General features: G+C 57.6%; 2 protein-coding genes across 2 annotated transcripts in view; both read left to right on the forward strand.

Moving 5' to 3' along the window:
- The window catches only part of CARMIL3 (capping protein regulator and myosin 1 linker 3), a 16,765-nt gene extending 7,672 nt beyond the window's left edge, over positions 1-9,093 (forward strand). The window contains exons 23-40 of the mRNA XM_072962852.1: positions 148-241; positions 332-430; positions 865-993; positions 1,172-1,285; positions 1,732-1,907; positions 2,713-2,800; positions 2,942-3,079; positions 3,364-3,427; positions 3,545-3,753; positions 4,162-4,262; positions 4,863-5,178; positions 5,534-5,662; positions 6,286-6,352; positions 6,453-6,542; positions 7,981-8,099; positions 8,186-8,366; positions 8,527-8,637; positions 8,763-9,093. Coding sequence (XP_072818953.1) covers positions 148-241; positions 332-430; positions 865-993; positions 1,172-1,285; positions 1,732-1,907; positions 2,713-2,800; positions 2,942-3,079; positions 3,364-3,427; positions 3,545-3,753; positions 4,162-4,262; positions 4,863-5,178; positions 5,534-5,662; positions 6,286-6,352; positions 6,453-6,542; positions 7,981-8,099; positions 8,186-8,366; positions 8,527-8,637; positions 8,763-8,788 — 2,251 coding nt within the window. The 3' untranslated portion in view covers positions 8,789-9,093. The remainder of the gene's footprint in view (positions 1-147; positions 242-331; positions 431-864; positions 994-1,171; positions 1,286-1,731; positions 1,908-2,712; positions 2,801-2,941; positions 3,080-3,363; positions 3,428-3,544; positions 3,754-4,161; positions 4,263-4,862; positions 5,179-5,533; positions 5,663-6,285; positions 6,353-6,452; positions 6,543-7,980; positions 8,100-8,185; positions 8,367-8,526; positions 8,638-8,762) is intronic.
- Positions 9,094-12,274: 3,181 nt separating this feature from the next.
- On the forward strand, positions 12,275-17,729 carry CPNE6 (copine 6). The gene is made up of 16 exons (XM_015250410.2): positions 12,275-12,457; positions 12,880-13,059; positions 13,394-13,468; positions 13,625-13,699; positions 13,858-13,941; positions 14,033-14,122; positions 14,477-14,581; positions 14,823-14,909; positions 15,161-15,220; positions 15,815-15,948; positions 16,025-16,079; positions 16,172-16,223; positions 16,557-16,690; positions 16,818-17,054; positions 17,254-17,428; positions 17,534-17,729. Exons 1-15 carry the CDS (start codon positions 12,290-12,292, stop codon positions 17,389-17,391), a joined length of 1,674 nt encoding a protein of 557 aa, XP_015105896.2. The 5' UTR covers positions 12,275-12,289; the 3' UTR covers positions 17,392-17,428; positions 17,534-17,729.
- The last annotated feature ends 1,569 nt before the right edge of the window (positions 17,730-19,298 follow it).

A 19,298-nucleotide genomic window follows, 5' to 3' on the forward strand; every position in this document is an offset into this window, starting at 1 on the left:
CCCCACCCCAGCCCTCTTGACCTAATTGTATAGAAATGTTAGGAAGAACCACAGGAGAGGGAAATGGTCAGCCAGAGGAGGGGTTTGGGGAACGGGGGCCTCTCCTGCCCACCTCTTCCCACGCAGCTGTGCTGCTCTGTCCCACAGCAACCACACGCTGCGTTTCATGTCCTTCCCTGTGAGCGACATCTCCCAAGCCTACCGCAGTGCCCCGGAGCGCACCGAGGATGTCTGGCAGAAGGTGGTGGTCTGAGCGGGGTGGAACGCGAGGGGCAGGGACCAGCCCACATCCCCTGGCCCTGACCCCAACCCCACCCACCTTCCTCTCCAGATCCAGTGGTGCTTGGTGAGGAACAACCACTCCCAGACGTGCCCCCAGGAACAGGCCTTCAGGCTGCAGCAGGGCCTGGTGACCAGCAGCGCCGAGCAAGTAAACGTTTCCCTCTGGGACACGGGGCACGTGTGGGGCATGCAGGGCCTGGGTGTGATATGATGGAGCACAGGGCGGGGCGGGGAGAGGGCATGGAAGAATCATCGTGTGGCGTCCACAACCAGGTTGAGCACGTAGGAGAGCAAAAAGACAGGACATGCTGAATGTGAACCCCAAATATGAGAGAACATGTAGACAGACATCAGAGGGTCCCAGACAAGGGATGCACAGGCCTGTGGGAGCTCCACTGAGCATTCAAGAAGGACACCCCAAGAGGAAGAGGGAACAGGCCCTCCGGAGACATCACTATTACCCCTGTCAGCACCGGCACCAGTAGCACTGCACAAAGGGGCCCAGAAACGGGGCACCTGGGGGCCTACCTGGGAAAGTGAAGATTCAGCGGTCCCCTGACCTTCCTGCCACCTGTGCTACAGATGCTGCAGCGGCTGTGTGGACGGGTGCAGGAGGAGGTTCGGGCCCTGAGGCTGTGCCCCCTGGAGCCTGTGCAGGATGAGCTGCTCTATGCTCGGGACCTCATCAAGGATGCCAAGAATTCCCGGGCGGTGAGCCCTTCACAGCCCCACTCTCCCCTCACAGCCTGGAGAGCCCAAGAAGGCCAGCATATCAACCCAGGAGTGGCCAGGCCCTGCGCCATGCATCTGCCCCCTGCCACCGCCCAGGGCTCCCAGGGACCTAGCGAGGCCTGATTCTGGCCTTCTGACCAGAACCCCTTCCTTCCAGCTGTTTCCCAGCCTCTATGAGCTGGGCCACATGCTGGCCAACGATGGGCCTGTGCGGCAGAGGCTGGAGTCAGTAGCCAGTGAGGTGTCCAAGGCTGTGGACAAGGAGCTACAGGCAAGTCCTGGGGAGGGAGCCAAGGGCTGACCAAGGCCCTAAGCTGAGGGCCAAGGTCAGCTTGGGGAGATTCCTGTGGGCAAAAAGGAAATGCAGACTTGAGACCACCTACACCCACATTGTGCCGAAGGCATTGCTAGAAAACTGGGTTTGGATTTTTGCTGCTAGCTTCAATCTTAGCCCTCAAACTCTGACCTCTCCCTCTAGACTCTGATCTTTGGACTGACTCGCCCCTGCCCACATGGCCATGTAGTAGGATGGAAGGGACACTGACCAGAATGGGGGAAGCCTGAGTGTCCAGACTCTGCTGCTAGCCAGCCCCATGACCTTGGCGAGCCCCTCAGTCTCAGGGGAGCTGGAATAGACAGGCTGGAGTCTGTTCCACTATGCTGCCAGCCCTGACCCTGCCCTCCTTGGGGCTCTGGCCTCACTTCCCCCCACACTAGGTGATCCTGGAGTCCATGGTCAGCCTAACACAGGAGTTATGCCCCGTGGCCATGCGGGTGGCCGAGGGGCACAACAAGATGCTGAGCAACGTGGCGGAGCGTGTCACTGTGCCCCGGAACTTCATCCGAGGGGCACTGCTGGAGCAGGCGGGGCAGGACATTCAGAACAAGCTGGAGTGAGAGGCAGGGGTGGGGCTGGGGTGGGCTGGACTTGGCTGGGAGCACCTAGGGACTTGGGGCCCAGCTATCAGAAATGAATAATGAATGACACAATCTCCATTACAAGGGATGAATCTTTAACCAACTGCAGCCTTGCTATTTAGGGTCTGACTGGTCTTTGCCCTAGAAGTCTAAATGCTGAGCTAGGGTTTAGGAACCCGGGCAGTGTACACAGATGTATACACACACACAGAGACACCCGTGTAGCTGCACACATACCCCAGGAATTGACCCCTAGAAACAGCACAGCTTCCTCAGAGGCACGGACGAAGAAAAATGACGTGAATAGGGGTGCATGGACTGCACTGTCTCTCCCCCCCAAGTTTCCATGGCCCCTAGAGCTCTTTCATTCCAGTCTGGGTGCCACCACTCACCAAAGCAAAGGAAAATTATTACAGAAACCCATGAAGCAGCCAGGATCCCAAAGTATTGGTTTCTGCTCTTCCAACAGAGACCAGCAGAGTTCACTCAGCAGTCCAGTTTACCTCGCCCTGTTCCACTGGAGCTCCAGGGGCCCGACCCAGAGCCCCCTGCTCCTCCTCCTCCTCAGCTCCTCTTTGTCTACTCTCCCCATCCACACCCACCTAGGCTGGAGAGGCAGCGGGTAGAACTGGGGAGTAGACCCAAGGGGCTTCCTGCAGCAGTGGTGTTGTCTGAGGGCAGCCAGGGCCGCTGGCCCACTCCCTCGGGATTCTGAGGGAGGGTGGGGCCAAGGCTCAGGGGTGGGAGCAGGGAGCTGAGCAGCCCCACCTATGCCCACAGTGAAGTGAAGCTCTCAGTTGTCACCTACTTAACTAACTCCATAGTGGACGAGATCCTGCAGGAGCTGTACCACTCCCACAAGAGCCTGGTAAGGCTCCTGAGCCCCAGCCAGGCCCCTGGCATGCCCTCCACCTCACATCACCCCATCTCCCTCCACCACCTCTCCCCATCAAGGTCCTGGGAGGCAGGCAGCTTCTTTGGGATCCTGTTCATACCTGTCCTTCCCCAGGCCCGACACCTGGCCCAGCTAAGGACGCTATCAGATCCACCAGGGGGGCCAGGCCAAGGACAAGATCTGTCTTCCCGGGGCCGAGGCCGGAACCATGACCATGAGGAGACCACAGATGATGAACTTGGGACCAACATCGTGAGCACCCCCTGCCCACTCCGACCCTTAACCTAGGTCCTGTCCCTCAACCTGCAAAACCCCATCCCATTCCAATTCCCCGGACTCCACTCTCTTCTCCTAACTGGGTCTCATCCCTTCATCCTGATCCCACCCAGCCTCTTCCCTCCTCCCAGTGCCTCGACCACCTGAGGACAGGGAGGCAGGATGGACTCTAAAGAGAAGGCTTTATGAGGAATGGGAGGCTCCAGGTGAGGCTCCTGGGACTTGCCACCTGGCCCCACCATTCATCTCCATCCCTGTAGGACACCATGGCCATCAAAAAACAGAAACGCTGCCGCAAGATCCGGCCGGTGTCTGCCTTCATTAGTGAGTCTTCCAGTCTCTATGCTAATGCCCCCATTTCCCTTTCTCTTTTCTCCCTCTTGGCAGCCTGCTTTCTCCTTGCCCCTCCTGCTAATCCCTCTAACACTGCTGTCCCCACAGGTGGGAGCCCTCAGGACATGGAAAGCCAGCTGGGGAGCCTGGGGATCCCCCCTGGCTGGTTCTCAGGACTTGGAAGCAGTCAGCCCACAGCTAGTGGCTCCTGGGAAGGTCTATCCGAGCTGCCCACTCATGGCTATAAACTAAGGCATCAAACACAAGGGAGGCCCCGGCCCCCCAGGACCACCCCTCCAGGACCTGGTCGGCCTAGCGTGAGTCCCTAAGGCCTCACAAGAGGACTGACTTCACTTAGCAGTGCCAGAGCCAGGGTTTCTAGCTTTGGGATACCAATACCAAAGGTACTAACCTTAGGGGATCAGGCAGGAGCCCAGGCAGGCCATGGAACTGGAGAAGGATTATCCAGATTGGATGGAGCTAGACCTTGTCACAGACTGGAAATCTCTGCCTGATGGACGGTTGGCAGTTCTCATTTTGGTGAGAAAGTCAAGAGCTGCCAAGCTTAGGAAATGCCCAGGTGGCTTGAAGTCTAAGTTTCCATGGGGTCAAGAAGAGGCAAGTCCAAGTTCAAAGGGGAAGGCCCTGAGTGCATGGGGGGTGGGGGATGGAGGGGAGTGTTCCTCCCCTAGATGATATATCCCACAGGACTTTTCTTCCAGCAGGTGCCAGTACCTGGGACTCGTCAGGAGAATGGGATGGCCACCCGTCTGGATGAGGGGCTGGAGGACTTCTTCAGCCGAAGGGTCATGGACGAGAGCTCCAGGTGTGACGCCTAGGGACATCCCCAATTTCAGCAGGCCCTAAGGCCCTGGAAGGGCTCCTGTGTCCACTCAGCTCCCCTGGAGGCCCCTCCAATGGCAGTGCCCCAAAGCCTCTGGGATCTTCCCCCACTTTCTCATTCTTCCCCACCCAGCCCGTAGCTCCCATGTTCTCTGAATCTCTTCAGGACAGCTAGAAGGAATGGAGCCAGAGTGAACCACTCCAGTGGAATGGGGTAGGGGGACAACAGGCCCTGGGATGGGATGATGGTTAGACCTGGAGGATATGTTCTGTCACTGTCCTGCACTGACTCCCCAGAAGGAACTGGATCACTTGGAGAGGCTGAAAGGAGATGGGGGAGGGCTGCTTGGGAGGAAAGAGGCTGCTGGAGGGTTATGACAGGGAAGGTGAGGACACCATTCCCTGAGAATAAGTAGAAAGGGTTACACAGTGGCAGGAAAGACTAAATAAGAGAGGAGGGAGAGGAGGTTCCTGAGCCAGGACTGGCCTATCACCAGCACCACCCTGGGCCCTGAACACCCTCAGCATCTGGCATTGGCATCTCCCCACGGCTTTGTCACTAACTCACCCCGACCCTGCCCAGCTACCCCCGGACTCTGAGGACCCTGCGGCCAGGCCTCTTGGAGCCGCCACTTCCTCCGCTCCAGAAGAAGAGGCGCCGAGGCCTGTTTCACTTTCGCCGGCCTCGGAGCTTCAAGGGGGACAGGGGGCCAGGGTCCCCCACTACCGGCCTCCTCCTCCCTCCACCCCCGCCCCCACCCCCGACTCAGGAGAGTCCCCCCAGCCCAGATCCCCCCAGCCTCGGCAATAACTCCTCCCCCTGCTGGAGCCCGGAGGAGGAGAGTGGCCTCCTCCCTGCATTTGGCGGGGGCCAGGGGCCTTCCTTCCACAGGAAGACGGTAAGTGAGGCGGCGGGGGGGGCAGGTCCTCCTGGTTTGCTGTCCCACACATAGCCCATCCACCCACCCCACCCCAGGCCATTGATGGGAGAATGCTAGGACTTGGGGTTCAGGGGAACTTTGTCATCCCAAATCCCCGCTTCTTGAGAGCTCCTTGTGCTAAGCCTGCCCACCCAGAGCAGAGCATGCTGGAGTCCAGCATGCACATGAGGGCAGCGGAAAGACTCCTCAGAGGGTTTGGGTAGGACTTCCCCCAGGGAAGAGGGAAGGGCTGGGGGGGCACTCCCCATCCCTTGCTGCCTGCGGAGCCCCTTCTTCATCAGGACCTGCTTCCAAACCTGAAACCTTGTTCCAGGGCACCGAGGGGGCGGAGCCTGGGGAGGGCGGCCAGACCCCTGGGACAGCACAGCAGCCAAGGGTCCACGGCGTTGCCCTTCCTGGATTAGGAAGAGCCAAGGGTTGGAGCTTCGACGGGAAACAAGAGGTGAGGGGAGGCACGGCAGTGAACTGAGGGTCCTGTGGGTCCCTGCCCACCACGCTTTCCTTCCCGCGGCCCTGCAGCGGGTCGACCAGGAGAGAGAGTTATGCTCTGGCGTTAGACGATGTGAGCTGCAGTCCTGTCCCCACACTTGCCAGACAAGTCACTTAACCTTCTGGAGCTTCTGCTTCCTTGTAAAGTGGGTGTCCTAAAAACACTTACCTCTAGAGCTGTTTCCTAAACTCAGGTGACTCGATTACCACCTTTATGACTGCTTTTGAACTTCTCCACATACCACGGCATCATTTACATAGTATTTTTATTTAAGTCAACTCACCTTTTTAAACTTAGACTGGACCGAAGCATCTTCAAAACCACAGGCTGGCTGTGCTAGTCATGTCTTTGCTACCCCACATAAAATAAACACAGAACTATTAAATAACAGTATGTTCATTCGGGTAAACCATTTCTCATGCCCCTAGGGGTGGTATGGGTGCCACTCTTTTGGGAAAAAGGGTCCAAGTGTCTAGGGACTAATGATATGAGATGCTAGAGCAGAAGCCCCTTGCTAACTGCAGTCCCCACACAGAGAGGACTTTTTTTATGACCTGACTCAGCTGTCCTTTCAGGGCACAGGCCCAGACCTGGAGGGCAGCGTCCAGGCTTGGCAGAAACGGCGCTCTTCAGATGATGCAGGTAAGAATGGTTGCCCTCACTTCCTTCCTTTGACTCCTCTGTCCAGACCTCTCCTAACATGCCTTTTCCCTTTTCCCCTTTCCCCCTACCTCCACTCCAGGCCCTGGAGCCTGGAAGCCCCCACCACCACCCCAAAGCACCAAGCCGAGCTTCAGTGCCATGCGCCGAGCAGAGGCCACGTGGCACATAGGTATGGAGAGCCTCTTCTCAGGCAGCAGCTCTGAAGGCCCAGGGTGTGTCCAAAGAGACTGAAGCCATGACCCTGCACTGGGGAATTTACAACCCAGGTGGGGCTGTAAGAAGTCAACACAGTGAAACTGCTTCAGGATATTTACAAAGCTGCACCCAAAAGAAACAACTTAATCCAAAGAGAGGTCCCGCAGAACAAAAGTGGCTTTGCCAGGCTTAGCACACAGGAACAATGCTTTGTGAATGCTTCTGGGGAATTCTCTGGGTCAGGGGCCATCAGCAGAGTGGTGCCTCTGTAAAGAAGGCCTCTCTCTGCACCCCAGCTGGGGAAAGGGTGGGCAGTATTAGCCATGCCAGGCCCACCTCAAACATTCCAGTCTCCTCCAAAAAGAGTTCACCATCCTCCATTCACTCTGAAAATGCCACCTAGAAGAGGCAAGAACCTCGCCTTTGTGGTCAGAAACCCCAGGTGTTAGTCCTCAGCCACCACCCGTGGTATTGACCTCAAATAAGTCCTTTACCTTCCGGAATAATGGATGACAGGGATCAGAGTAAGACGCGTCCTCTCTGCTGGGTTCAGAGCACCTTTCACTTAGGGAGCTGCTAAAGGAAAGCTGGTCAGCTTGGCATCAGCCTCAGTTTCCACAGGCCTGGAATGTGATCTTCCACCAAGACTGACAGGGACAAATTTCCCCAGAGAGGTAGACACTCCCTTCCCTCCTCCACCCTCACCGCACAGCTAGGGCATAAGGACTCGGTGCAGAGCGGGGCTGGCCCGGGGCTTGGCAATGCCTGTGCTCCTGCCCCATCCTACAAGGCCTACCCAGCGCTGCAGGCGTCTTCTCTGATTATCCCATCTCACACACTAACTAGTTAGGACACCTGAAGCGGGGCTCCATCCTTCACTGAGGAGATCACAGTAGTCAGGTCTCCCAATGCACACACCTCCGGCCGGCGCCTTCCACATCTTCCTCCCCTGCACCTCACAGTTACAGACACACATGCAGACAACCCCTTCCATGTGGCACATTCTCAGGCTCAGGTTGTTTAAAGCCACAGAGGCGGGGTGGTGGGGGTGGGGTGAGGGCGCCAAGCACCTCTCCTCCAGATTCACCATCTAAATCAGAATGGCAGAGAGTCCCAGGAATGCCAGGCTGCAGCCATACCCTTCAACCCAGCAGGCCCAGGCAGGCCCTGGCTCTGTCCCTGCTCTCCAAGAGGCTCAGCCTGACCAGGCCCCCTCCAGAGGTGACAGGCTCAGGAGGATACTGGGGACCAAGGGCAAAGGAAACAGTGGGATCAGAAGGGGACAGCCAAGGCAGAGACAGGAGCAAATGGGTGTGGAGGGGGAGAGCCCTGGCCTCTGCAGCTTCAGGGGCCAGGGAGGGTTATGCAAGAATGCCTTTTCCTGCAGTTTCTCCTCTCTTCCCATTCCCCAGCTGAGGAGAGCGCCCCCAACCACAGCTGCCAGAGCCCCAGCCCAGCCTGCCAAGATGGGGAGGAAGAGAAAGATGGGGCCGTATTCCCAGAGAGGACAGTTTCCACTAGGAATGCCAAGGTGAGGGCCAGCAGGGCTGTGGGGAAGACACTGTGACAAGGCCTAAGGGCTAACTAACTGACCCAGCATCTTCCTTCTTCTGCCAGCTGCAGGACACCCCTTTAGCCCCACGGCCCCCCAAGCCAGTGGCTGTGCCCAGGGGCCGTCGCCCTCCCCAGGAACCAGGGGGCCAGGAGGAGACTGAGGCTGGGGGTGCAGCCCCAGGAATGAACAAACCCCGCCAGAGGCTGGGCTCACAACAGGACCAAGAGGAGCCTGAGGTCCAAGGTCTGCCACCTGGCAGGAGTGGGGCGCGGGGCACATCTGGGGCCTTGCTGCGCACATTAGGCACAGGATGAGTGACAGACAGCCAGGAGTCACAGCCTGGTTGAGTACCCAGCCTGTGAGCCCCGCTCATTTGCCAGGCCTACCTTGATTGTCATTTCAGGGCCCCCGGATCCGGGCCGCCGGACCGCCCCCCTGAAGCCCAAGAGGACACGGCGGGCACAGTCCTGTGACAAGCTGGAGCCTGATAGAAGACGGCCCCCTGACCCCACAGGTGCCACAGGGGTGGGCAAGAGGGTGATCCCCCTTCCCACTCATTCAGCTGACAGAGCAGCCCCCAGCGGGGCGGCTGGCTCTCCCTGCCCAGGAAACAGGGCTCCCTGGATCTATCCCCAGCAGGAACCAGTGAGCCAGGAACAGACTGACAGCTGCTGCGGCACCCTCCCCAGCCCTCCTCTCGACATGTGCCTCACAAGGACTCGGACCCCCACCCCTCCAGGCCCCTCTGCCAGCCCTTGTCCCACAGGATGGCAGGATGAGGCACGGGGGACAGGAGGCGGGGGACAGGAAGGGAGGGAGCAACCTGGAGAGACGGAGGCTCTCAATGCCTTGCTCCCTCTGCAGAGCTTAGGAGTGGGGGCCGTCTCCTCTCCTGGGAGGGCGGATCTGTCCCTCTATCCCCAGGGGCTCTCTCTCCACTTGTATAGAATAAAAAAACAAAATCACTGCCTGCCTGAGTCTCTGCTGTCTTCCCTGTTCACTGCTCCCACTCCCCAGCTGCTGCTCCCCTTCCCTCAAACCCCCATAGTGGGGAAAAGTGGGAAACACCCCCCAGGGATGGGGCTGGGGCTCTGAGGGGAGAAGCAGGAAAAACCAGAGAGCTGCTGGACAGGAGGGGTCTGAGAAGAGCAGGGTGGGTGTTGCGTGCAGGATGTGAGCTGAGCTCGCTGGAGAAGGGGCCAAAATGGCAGAAACCAACACAAGTGTGTGTCTGGCTTTAGGGGGTGCTGAGGGATTGGGAAGATCTCAGTATACCAGGAGGAGATTGGGGACCACTGTGTGTGTGTGGGGGGGGGTGTTACGCACAGGCAGGCTCACTAATGGTGGAATTAAATGGTGTTGTGTCATCCTGGGGGCACCATCAATAGTCAGAAATCTCAACAGCAGGGTAGCCTGCAGGTGAGCAGAAGTGCCTATGGCAGGAGATCAATGACTCAAGTTAATGGTTTCCCATTGATATACTAACAAATCCTAGCTCTGCATTCAGGTCTCCGCCCAAGCGCCTCTTCCTCGGTGAAGCCCTTCCTGATGCTTCCCTCGATTCATCCAAATTGAGTCCTTCCTCTTTGTGGCCCACCAAATCCTGAAAAGGTCCATACTTTACCCCTGTCATACCTCACCTGTGTATTGGCTGATCATCTCTGTGAGGCTTTTGTTCTATATACACGCACCTGCCCCAGGGGCAGGAGCTGTGTCTTAATCACCTGTGTAGCCCCAGCCCCTGGCACAGTGCCTGGCACCCAGGAGATGCTCAATAAATGGCTGCTACCTTAATACACGAGCAGCTTCAGGGATGGAGGGTGAAGATGTCTTGGTGACCCCCCCCCCCGCCTTGCGTACTCACCATGTACCCAAATGCCTTCACATGTGATGTGCAGCTCCCTGGGCAACTTCTTACTTCTCCTAGTCTCACTAGGGAATGACTAATGTCTTGTTTCCTCCAGATCTGTGTGTGGCACAGCCCCTCCCACAAAGATGTCACCATATGGGTTGAATCTGGGGTGGAGGGGTCAGTCATGGGCACCCGGAAGGTACCTCGGAAACCAGTTCTTCAGCACATCTTCACTCTGGGAAGCCCCTGTCTTCAGGATGTGACACTGTGTGCCGTTAAGCCATTGTGTCCATTTCCTTGGATCTCTCTGTTAAAAGGTGATTAGGGAAGTTTGAAGTCTCAAACCTATGAGGATCAGTGAGGTACATGATGGTTTTTAAAGAGCACGTGAAGATCTCCATTCTGTTGTATTCGGGTTGGTTCTAGTGAGTGAGTGAATATATGTGTGTGTGACAAGTGTAGCCCAGTGTTCTTTTACACGTGACTGCAAATGTCCTTAACAAATGCGGAATGGAGAGTGTTGTGAGACTGGGTGTGTTTCCCTGTGTGTATCCGTAGGGCTGTAACTGTCATGGTGTCACAGTGAGTTTATGTGCTGGCACCTGCACGTGTCAAGATATGTGTGAGCCTGTGAGCCGTGGGTGCATGTGTCTCCATCATTTCCCGGCATGAAAGTGTGTGTGCGCACGCACCACCGCAATGTGTGCATCTCAGTGATGCTGGGTGTGGGTGTGGCATGAAGGGGAAGATGTGTGTCACTGTGTCTGCAGGGGTCCAGCCTCTGAGCCATCCCTAGCCTGCCCTCCTCCCCCGGCTCTGTGGCTCCCTCCTAAGCAGTGGCCCTGCCCCTCCCCTCTTCTCCCTCCTAACTGGTCTATGAAGGGGGAGCTGGTGCTGCGGCCCCCCCACCCCTCCCCATCCAGGCCCCATAAATAGCAGCAGAGCCGGAGCCGGAGCCGGAGCCAGCGCCAGCGGCTGGAGCAGCAAAGGAGTCAGGGCCAGGGGCAGAGAGCCGGAGAGAGGAGCCCCCGACTAGAGCCCAGGTGAGCACCCCTTCCTCCCTAGCCCAGCCCCAGCCCAGCCCAGCCTGGCCCAGTCTCCATAACAACATCTCCCCCAGCCTCCAGAGAGGTCACCAGTCCTGCCCGATATCCTCACAATCACATGCCCCCACCCAGCTCAGGGGACCTGTGAGAGCTGGGAGACTTGTGGTCAGAAGGCAGAATCCCCCCAACCCAGACCCTCCCTCACTCATCCAGAAAGGCACATGATGCGGGGAGGGGGTACCCAGCCAGGGAAGGGTCCGGGTTCTGAGGGAGGTACGGGAACTGTCATACCCTCCTGGAGACGGACACCCAACTAGGGGACAGACACAGGAGTGGGGGCATTCAGACACACACACTCTGGGGAAGCACGACACAGGATCAGACAGCCTCACCCTGAGATGTGGGCAGACACAGATAGATGAACGGACCGGCCATGAACTTGGGGCAGTGGACCCCTGCCTGCTGCTGCCCGAGGCTTGTTACCACCGCTTGGGGGAGGGTGGCATGCGTGCATCCCACGGGCAGCATGGAGGGGGCTGCAGCTCCCCAAAAATCCTGTCGCTAAGAGACAGTGCCAGTGTTGCCAAGAAGTGTGAGAACAGGGGAGGTGGGGAGGGAAACCAGAGTTGTCATAGTGAGAGCCACTGCCAGGAACCGGGAACAGATTTCATCAGCGACCAGGCTCTGCTTCTAACTCTGCAAGCCCACCACCTCCCCTTTTCTATCAGCCAACCAGAAGGTGAGTCAGAGGAGGTAGACGGGGACAGCGCTGCAGGGCACCTTCCCACCTGCCTCCTTCTGCCCACCACAGTCTCCATTCCTGACCTCTTCAGACTTCCAGGGGCCCCTCCACCCCCTTCCCCACCCCCTTGCCCCAGTTCAGCTCCCTTGAGCCAAGGCTGAGTGCAGCGCTGGCTCAAACATCAGCCGGGAAATAGCAGAAGATGCTGAGATAGCAGAAAATGTGGATCAATCGATGGTCTGGGAGCCAAGGCTGCCAGGAACCCCCCAGCCGTACAGCCCTCTCCAGCCCCATCCACACATACTAGGTCAGCAGGGATGACAGGAGCACTGAGCTGTGCAGGAGTGGGAGGCTCGTGTCCTCCACTCTCCCTGGCGCAGAGCTCCAGGGTCAGAGCGAAGCCAGTCCACGGGATGCCAGGGCCTCAGGAAGCAGGGCAAGTGCTTGGGGTCCAGAGACAGACCCTCTCTCCTGACAGGTAGTCCCCTTCCAGTGTCCAGGCCATCTGCTCTGTCCCCACAGTGACATGTCGGACCCTGAGATGGCATGGGTGCCTGAGCCCCCAGCCATGACGCTGGGGGCCTCGAGAGTGGAGCTGCGAGTGTCCTGCCACGGCCTCCTAGACCGAGACACGCTCACCAAGCCCCACCCCTGTGTGCTGCTCAAGCTCCACTCCGATGAGCAGTGGGTGGAGGTGAGAGAGGCTGGGCTCTCCTTCACTAACCCCTGGGCCTGGGAGGGAGTAGGCTGGGTGGGGGCAGTGAAAGCCTCATGGGGGACCATGAGGACTCCCAGCAGCCTCTTCAAAGCTGTGTGGGTAACCCTGGAGATGGGTGTGCCATCATTACCGACACAAACCATTTCAACAGCTTCTAAAGCCCACAGAGTCCCATTGGATCCTGAGATCGCCCCCAAAGGCCATGGCACAGCTCTCAAATGTGGGGGCCCCAGAGGACAGATGGTCAGGAGGGGGCTGGCAGCACCTGAGCTCAGGGTTCAGCCCAGGGAGGGAAGAGCTAGTCACTGGGGGTGCAGGAGCCTGAGGAAAGCTGGCAAGAGCAGAGTGGTCCAAGGCAGAGCCAAACAGCCCAGCAACCTGCTCCCCTCCTGCCGCAGGTGGAGCGCACAGAGGTGTTGCGCTCCTGCTCCAGCCCTGTCTTCTCCCGGGTGCTGGCCCTCGAGTATTTCTTTGAGGAGAAGCAGCCTCTGCAGTTCCACGTGTTTGATGCAGAGGATGGAGCCACCAGCCCCCGCAACGACACCTTCCTCGGCTCAACAGAGTGCACCTTGGGCCAGGTCTACACTCCCACCCCGCCCCCATCCCCATGCCTCTGGAAGCCAAAAGGAGACAGAGCAAGAACTCTGGAGCTAGCTAGGTCGGGGCTTCGACCCTATCGCTGTCATTCACTGGCTGTGCAGCCTTGGGCTAGATATTTAAACTCTGAGTCTGTTTCCTCATCTGAACGATGAGGGTCACAGTGCCTACTTCTTAAGGTTGCTGTGGAAATTAAGGCCAATTCTAGCCCAAGTATAGCCCCTGTGAACACTCAAAGGGCACTTATTACCTTGTCCTTTGTACCAAAGCAGGTGGGGGCATCACAGCTGGGTGTCCCTCTACCTCCATCCCCAGATTGTGTCACAGACCAAGGTCACTAAGCCGCTGCTGCTGAAGAATGGGAAGAATGCGGGCAAGTCCACCATCACGGTAGGCAAGGTCACCTGTCCTCACCCTTGGGCAGGGCATTCAATATCCCTGCATGGACATCTGTGGTGACATCATGCCCAGGGATGGCCCCCCCCAAGGGAAAGGGCCTTGTGGGGGTGGGGTGGGGAGAGTCCTGCCACTTGTGTCCCCTTGCAGATCGTGGCCGAAGAGGTATCTGGCACCAATGACTATGTGCAACTCACCTTCAGAGCCCACAAGCTGGATAACAAGGTTAGAACCCCAGAAATCAGGCTCCCACCTCCCCTGTGAGGGTGCCTAGCCCCCGACTTGGGACAAATGCCAGGTCCCAATCCTGCTCCCTTCTCAGTGTTAGCCGCCTCCCCTGCAGACCTCACGAGGCTCATGGGTCCTTTCTCCTGTGTCCTCAGGATCTGTTCAGCAAGTCTGACCCTTTCATGGAGATCTATAAGACCAACGAGGACCAGAGCGACCAGCTGGTCTGGAGAACGGAGGTTGGTGCCTGGAACTATGGGGAAGGAGGGAGGAAGGGCAGAGGAGGGGAACCCAGATTGGAGGTGACCAGCTCTCTGGTGCCTCTCCAAGGTGGTGAAGAACAATCTGAACCCCAGCTGGGAGCCGTTCCGTCTGTCGCTGCACTCCCTGTGCAGCTGCGATGTCAACCGGCCTCTCAAGGTGAAGCCCCCACAAGTGAGGGCAGCCTGTTAGAGCATCCCACATCTGTCTGAGACCGTCCCCCTGCGTGTGGCAAGCCCCTTCCTCTCCCCTATGTGATCCCCCTTCCCACCGTAGGGTAAAGAACCTAGTCACAGCTCCAGTTTCCTACATGTGTGCCTTCTGTCAGAGGCCAAAGTCCCTGCCAGACTGAGCCAAAGAATGAAGTTCAGTAGGTGGCCTCTTTGGGCAGGTCGAGGACATCTGTTTGGGCCTAGCGACCATCAGGCCCCTACCTCCCTGAGTCCCCTCTCCTGCCCCCAGGAACCACTTCAAAGCCTCCCTGACTCTGACCCCCACCTCCCTTGCCTTCAGTTCCTGGTGTATGACTATGACTCCAGCGGGAAACACGACTTCATCGGCGAGTTCACCAGCACCTTCCAGGAGATGCAGGAAGGGACAGCAAACCCCGGGCAGGAGGTGTCACAAAGATCCCACACCCAACCCCTATCCCCAGCATCCCACCCAGATCTCTGGGAGAACCCCAAGGGTAATGCTGAGGAGTCCTTCACCTGTAATGGGACGGAGATAGGGTGGGAACCCCCTAGACTCAGCCTAAAGACTGAGCCATGGGGGTCTTGCTCTGGGAGGCTCTGCTGCTGGAAGGGGGAGGAGGGGTCCTGGGATGTGACCCTGGGCTTGTGGGGTGTGTGGGGTCTAGATGCAGTGGGACTGTATCAATCCCAAGTACCGGGACAAGAAGAAGAATTACAAGAGCTCGGGGACCGTAGTGCTGGCACAGTGCACGGTAAATCCCACTGTTGGCCTCAAGCCCCGCCCCACCCTGACCCCCATGGCAACCTCAGATTCAACCCTGCCCTCATTTTAAAGATCAGTTTCTCTGCTTCTGGGAACTGAGCACCCTTTCCCTATCCACCACCAACTTTAACCTCAAAATCTCTGGTCCCTCCATTTCCCCTCCATTCTACCCGCCAGAAGCCCCACCCGGCTCCCTCCTCAAGGCACCATCCCTCCATCTTACCTCTCACCTCCCACCAGGTGGAGAAGGTGCACACCTTCCTGGATTACATCATGGGTGGCTGCCAGATAAGCTTCACGGTAAAGGCCCAGGGGATGGGGACGTGGCCAAAAGGGAGGGGTTGGCCCATGGTGAACAGAAGGAGCCCGGAATCCCCACTGCCCCTACTTGGACTTCCTGTGAGCCTTAGCTTTTTTTTTCCCCCTGCATTTAATTATGTATTGTAATTGTGTTACTTTACCTTTTTGCATCAGAGACAGATATACAAGGAATATTCAGTTATCACAGATTGCACACTAGATAGTAATTCTTCAGGCCTTTTACATAACCACCAAAGAACAGATATTGGATTTTGCAATATAGCATAGAAGTGTACAATCAATCCAGCCTTAGCCAGTATCTTCAATTTACTTTTGCTGCTGTACAAATAATTGGCCATTACTGGGGCTTGCAAGTTAATAACAGGACAAAAAAATATACATTGCGCTGACACAAAAAGTCAGGTAATCAAACTTGTTAATCTGGTCAGATTGCTCCCCTCACCCGACCTTGTGATGAGGCAACCTGTGGGCTTGCTCAGATTCACCTTGGTTCTCCCTACAGATCCTAGCTCTGGCCTTGCCTCTCTGTTGGCTCTCACAGATGCAACATAATCCTTTCCCCATCCCCACCAGGTGGCCATTGACTTCACCGCCTCCAATGGGGACCCGAGAAGCAGTCAGTCCCTGCACTGCCTCAGCTCCCGCCAGCCCAACCACTACCTGCAGGCCCTGCGTGCAGTGGGAGGCATCTGCCAGGACTATGACAGGTAGGAGGAGGTGAGGGTGGGGCACAGGCAGGGAGGCCTTGCCCAATGAACCTCCACACATTTTTCTTCTCCTTAGTGACAAGCGGTTCCCAGCGTTCGGCTTTGGGGCTCGAATCCCCCCCAACTTCGAGGTAGGCTGGGTGCCAGGGGAAGAGAGGAGGTGGTGGGAGAATCAGACCAGAAGAAAAGACATCCCCTGGCTGGCCTCCTCTTACCCTCACAGGTGTCCCATGACTTTGCTATCAACTTTGACCCGGAAAATCCTGAATGTGAAGGTAAGGGAGGAGATCCCCACCAGCCCCGCCTCCCTCCAATACAGCTTGCGGCCCACCCCTGTGCACCCCATGCAGGAGCACAGACTCCATTCCATAGGCCCAGCTCCCTGCCCCTTCACCCATTCAACGCCCGCCTTCGTTTGGGAAGACTTCCAGCTCCTGGCCCAGCATCTGCCCACCCAAATCCCCCTGCACCTGGACTGTCCAACTCTCCTACTTAGTGAAGAACCTGGTAGCAGGGCAGTCCTGGTACAGGGAAGCCCCTCCTTGCTTTAAGGGGTGTCAGGAAGGGCTCCCTGCTCATCTCTGCCTTCCTCACCTCTTTGCCCATAGAGATCTCAGGGGTCATCACCTCCTACCGCCGTTGCCTGCCCCAGATTCAGCTCTATGGTCCCACCAATGTGGCCCCCATCATCAACCGCGTGGCAGGGCCAGCCCAGAGGGAGCAGAGCACTGGCCAAGCCACGGTGAGGATCCAGACATGAAGCAGAGACAACCTGGGTGTCCTTGGGTGGGGCCAGGGCCAGGGTCCGGGCTGGGGGCGGGTACCAAGGACCCAGAGCTGACCCTCGCTCCCCCTCTACCTACTCTCAGAAATACTCGGTGCTGCTGGTGCTCACAGATGGCGTGGTGAGCGACATGGCCGAGACCCGCGCCGCCATCGTGCGGGCCTCCCGCCTGCCCATGTCCATCATCATCGTGGGCGTGGGCAATGCCGACTTCTCTGACATGCGGCTGCTGGACGGCGACGATGGCCCTTTGCGCTGTCCCCAAGGCGTGCCCGCGGCCCGCGACATCGTCCAGTTTGTGCCCTTCCGGGACTTCAAGGATGTGAGTGCCCGGGGCCCCCTTCAGGCTGAAGGACGCCTCAGCTCCTCCTGCCCCCCAAATCTGACCTGTCTCTCCCACCCAATTGGTGCACCGTGTAGGGCTCCGGAGCCCAGCTGGCACTCGAAGCCCCGCCCCTCACCTGACCCCCTCCAGCTCCTCCACTCTCCCGCGCCTAACCATGTCCCCACCCTCAACCCAGGCGGCACCCTCTGCGCTAGCTAAATGCGTCCTGGCCGAGGTGCCACGGCAGGTGGTGGAGTACTACGCCAGCCAGGGCATCAGCCCTGGGGCTCCCAGGCCCTGCACACCCGCCACGACCCCCAGCCCTAGCCTGTGACTGCCACCCACTGGGCCAACATTCCCTCGGCCTCTGGGTGAGTCCTGGGACACTAGGGGATGCAAGGGGGGGCTTGGTAGAGTCTGTCTCAACTGGATGTAGTGTAGATGAGGGTGCTTATGACTCTCCCGCACTCTCGCAGGTGCCTGCTCTGACCCTTGTGATTCAAGTGACCAGTGCCTCTCCCTCTTGGACCAGCTGAGCCCCCTGAGTGAGTGGTGAGCCCTGCCCCATCTCTCCAGGCCCCTCAGCCTCTCGGCCTTGTGGCCCCTCAGTGACTTTCTTCAGTGATCCTGACTTTCTGACCATTAATAAAGGGAACCACTCCTAGCACCTCAGCCTCTATCCATCATGCCTCAGATGCCCACTGGGTGGTTCATAGCACCCCACACACACCATTAAGATATGAGGACCAGCACGTTTCCAATTCTGGGCCAGAGCTCCCCAGGCTGCCTGATGTCTCTGCAGTTTCACCGCAACCGTGTGCCAATGAGATCTGAGGAGTTCCTACCCTCACCTCCCAACCCCAGGAGGCCCAGGCTCCCTGGGGGTTAATTACCAGAGATGGAGGGGTAATAAGTGGCTGTCAAGGGGGCAAGTTGATGCCCTCTTAAGCTGTCTCCAAAGGGGCTGAACTCCAGCCCCCACACAGCTGTGGGGCGGGCTGAGAAGGGGTGGGGAGGGTGGAACTGAAGGGGGACAGCAGGTCTCCTAGTGAATTATGAATACAGAGTGGGTATCTAAGGTCTGTGCAGCCTGGTTTTCCTGGTGTGTATGTGTGTATGCGTGTGTGTGTGTGCACGCATGCCTGCATGCATGTTCATGCACTACATATCCCTGACTCTCTAGGAGTGTGGCTTTAGTGGTTCAGGAAGCCCAGCTGTGTACTCTTAACAGCATTAACAAGAGCAAGCATTACCGTTTAGCATGTGTGAAGCTTTGTGCTTAGTGCTTTAAACATATCCACTCTTAGTAGGTAATTACCATTATTTTCCCCATTTTTTTAACAAAGCAAATGAGGCTTGACTGAAGCTCACCCGTGATTAAAGAAGAACTGGTAGCCCTGGAACTTGAGCCCAGGCCCATCTGACTAAAAGGCCCCCTGTCTTAATCATAAGTGTGCAACTTCTGTTGGAGGTGTATCTATGTGACCCTCATCATGTGACTTGAGTGTGTGTAAACATGGCCCAGTTGTGGGTACAGGTGTAGGTGCCTGTGGATGGGTGTGTCTCTGCCTGTGTGTATGCAGGGCCTCAACCAGTTAAGAAAGGTGGGTACAGTAGTGGGTCTGGATCACAACTCCAGAGAGCAGGTGAGGATCGGGGAGCTGTCAGAGAGAGGGAAGAAGAATTGGGCTCCTGGAGGGACCTTCCCAGCCCCAGCCTCTCCTTCAATGATGTGATTCATGTGGAAAGGGTTGGAGGAGAGGCTAAAGGTGCCAGAGAGAGGAGCCAGAGCCAAAGAGGATGGCCAGTGGTGGGAAAGGGAGAGGAGAAGAAAAAGAAATCCTGGGGAGATGGAGGAGAGGACTCCCTGAGTGGAGGAGGGACGAGCTTGGCTAGGGGAGGGGGAGGAGGGAACAAGAACGGGCATGGGAAAAGACAGCTGGGGAGGGGGCGGGTAGAGGGAGCAGAAAGGAAGAGAGACATATGGGAGCCTCTCCCCCCACACCCAATTGCTTCTCCTCATTTATTATGTCCCTTAGAGGACCTATGACAGTGGCTGCTGAGGTAACTGCTCTCAGCCCCGTGCCTCTACTCTGCCCAGAGCCCCTGCCCACTCTCTCCATAGGCTGCTGAACTGGAAGCCTGGGTTCCCATGGCAACTGTGAGCCCTCAAGATAGCCATAGGCAGGCCTGGCCCGGTCACTACTGCTCCTGGGCTCCTTTGCAGTGGAGGTGGGAGGA

Source organism: Vicugna pacos, chromosome 6, assembly GCF_048564905.1.
Source record: "Vicugna pacos chromosome 6, VicPac4, whole genome shotgun sequence".
In the NCBI taxonomy this organism is placed as follows: Eukaryota; Metazoa; Chordata; class Mammalia; order Artiodactyla; family Camelidae; genus Vicugna; species Vicugna pacos.

Excerpts from the sequence above, each read along its gene's own strand:
- CPNE6 (XM_015250410.2), top strand. The coding sequence starts at position 12,290 with ATGTCGGACCCTGAGATGGCATGGGTGCCTGAGCCCCCAGCCATGACG. Across the intron at positions 12,458-12,879 it reads CCGATGAGCAGTGGGTGGAG|GTGGAGCGCACAGAGGTGTT; the intron begins GTGAGAGAGGCT and ends CTCCTGCCGCAG. Across the intron at positions 15,221-15,814 it reads GCTGCCAGATAAGCTTCACG|GTGGCCATTGACTTCACCGC; the intron begins GTAAAGGCCCAG and ends CATCCCCACCAG.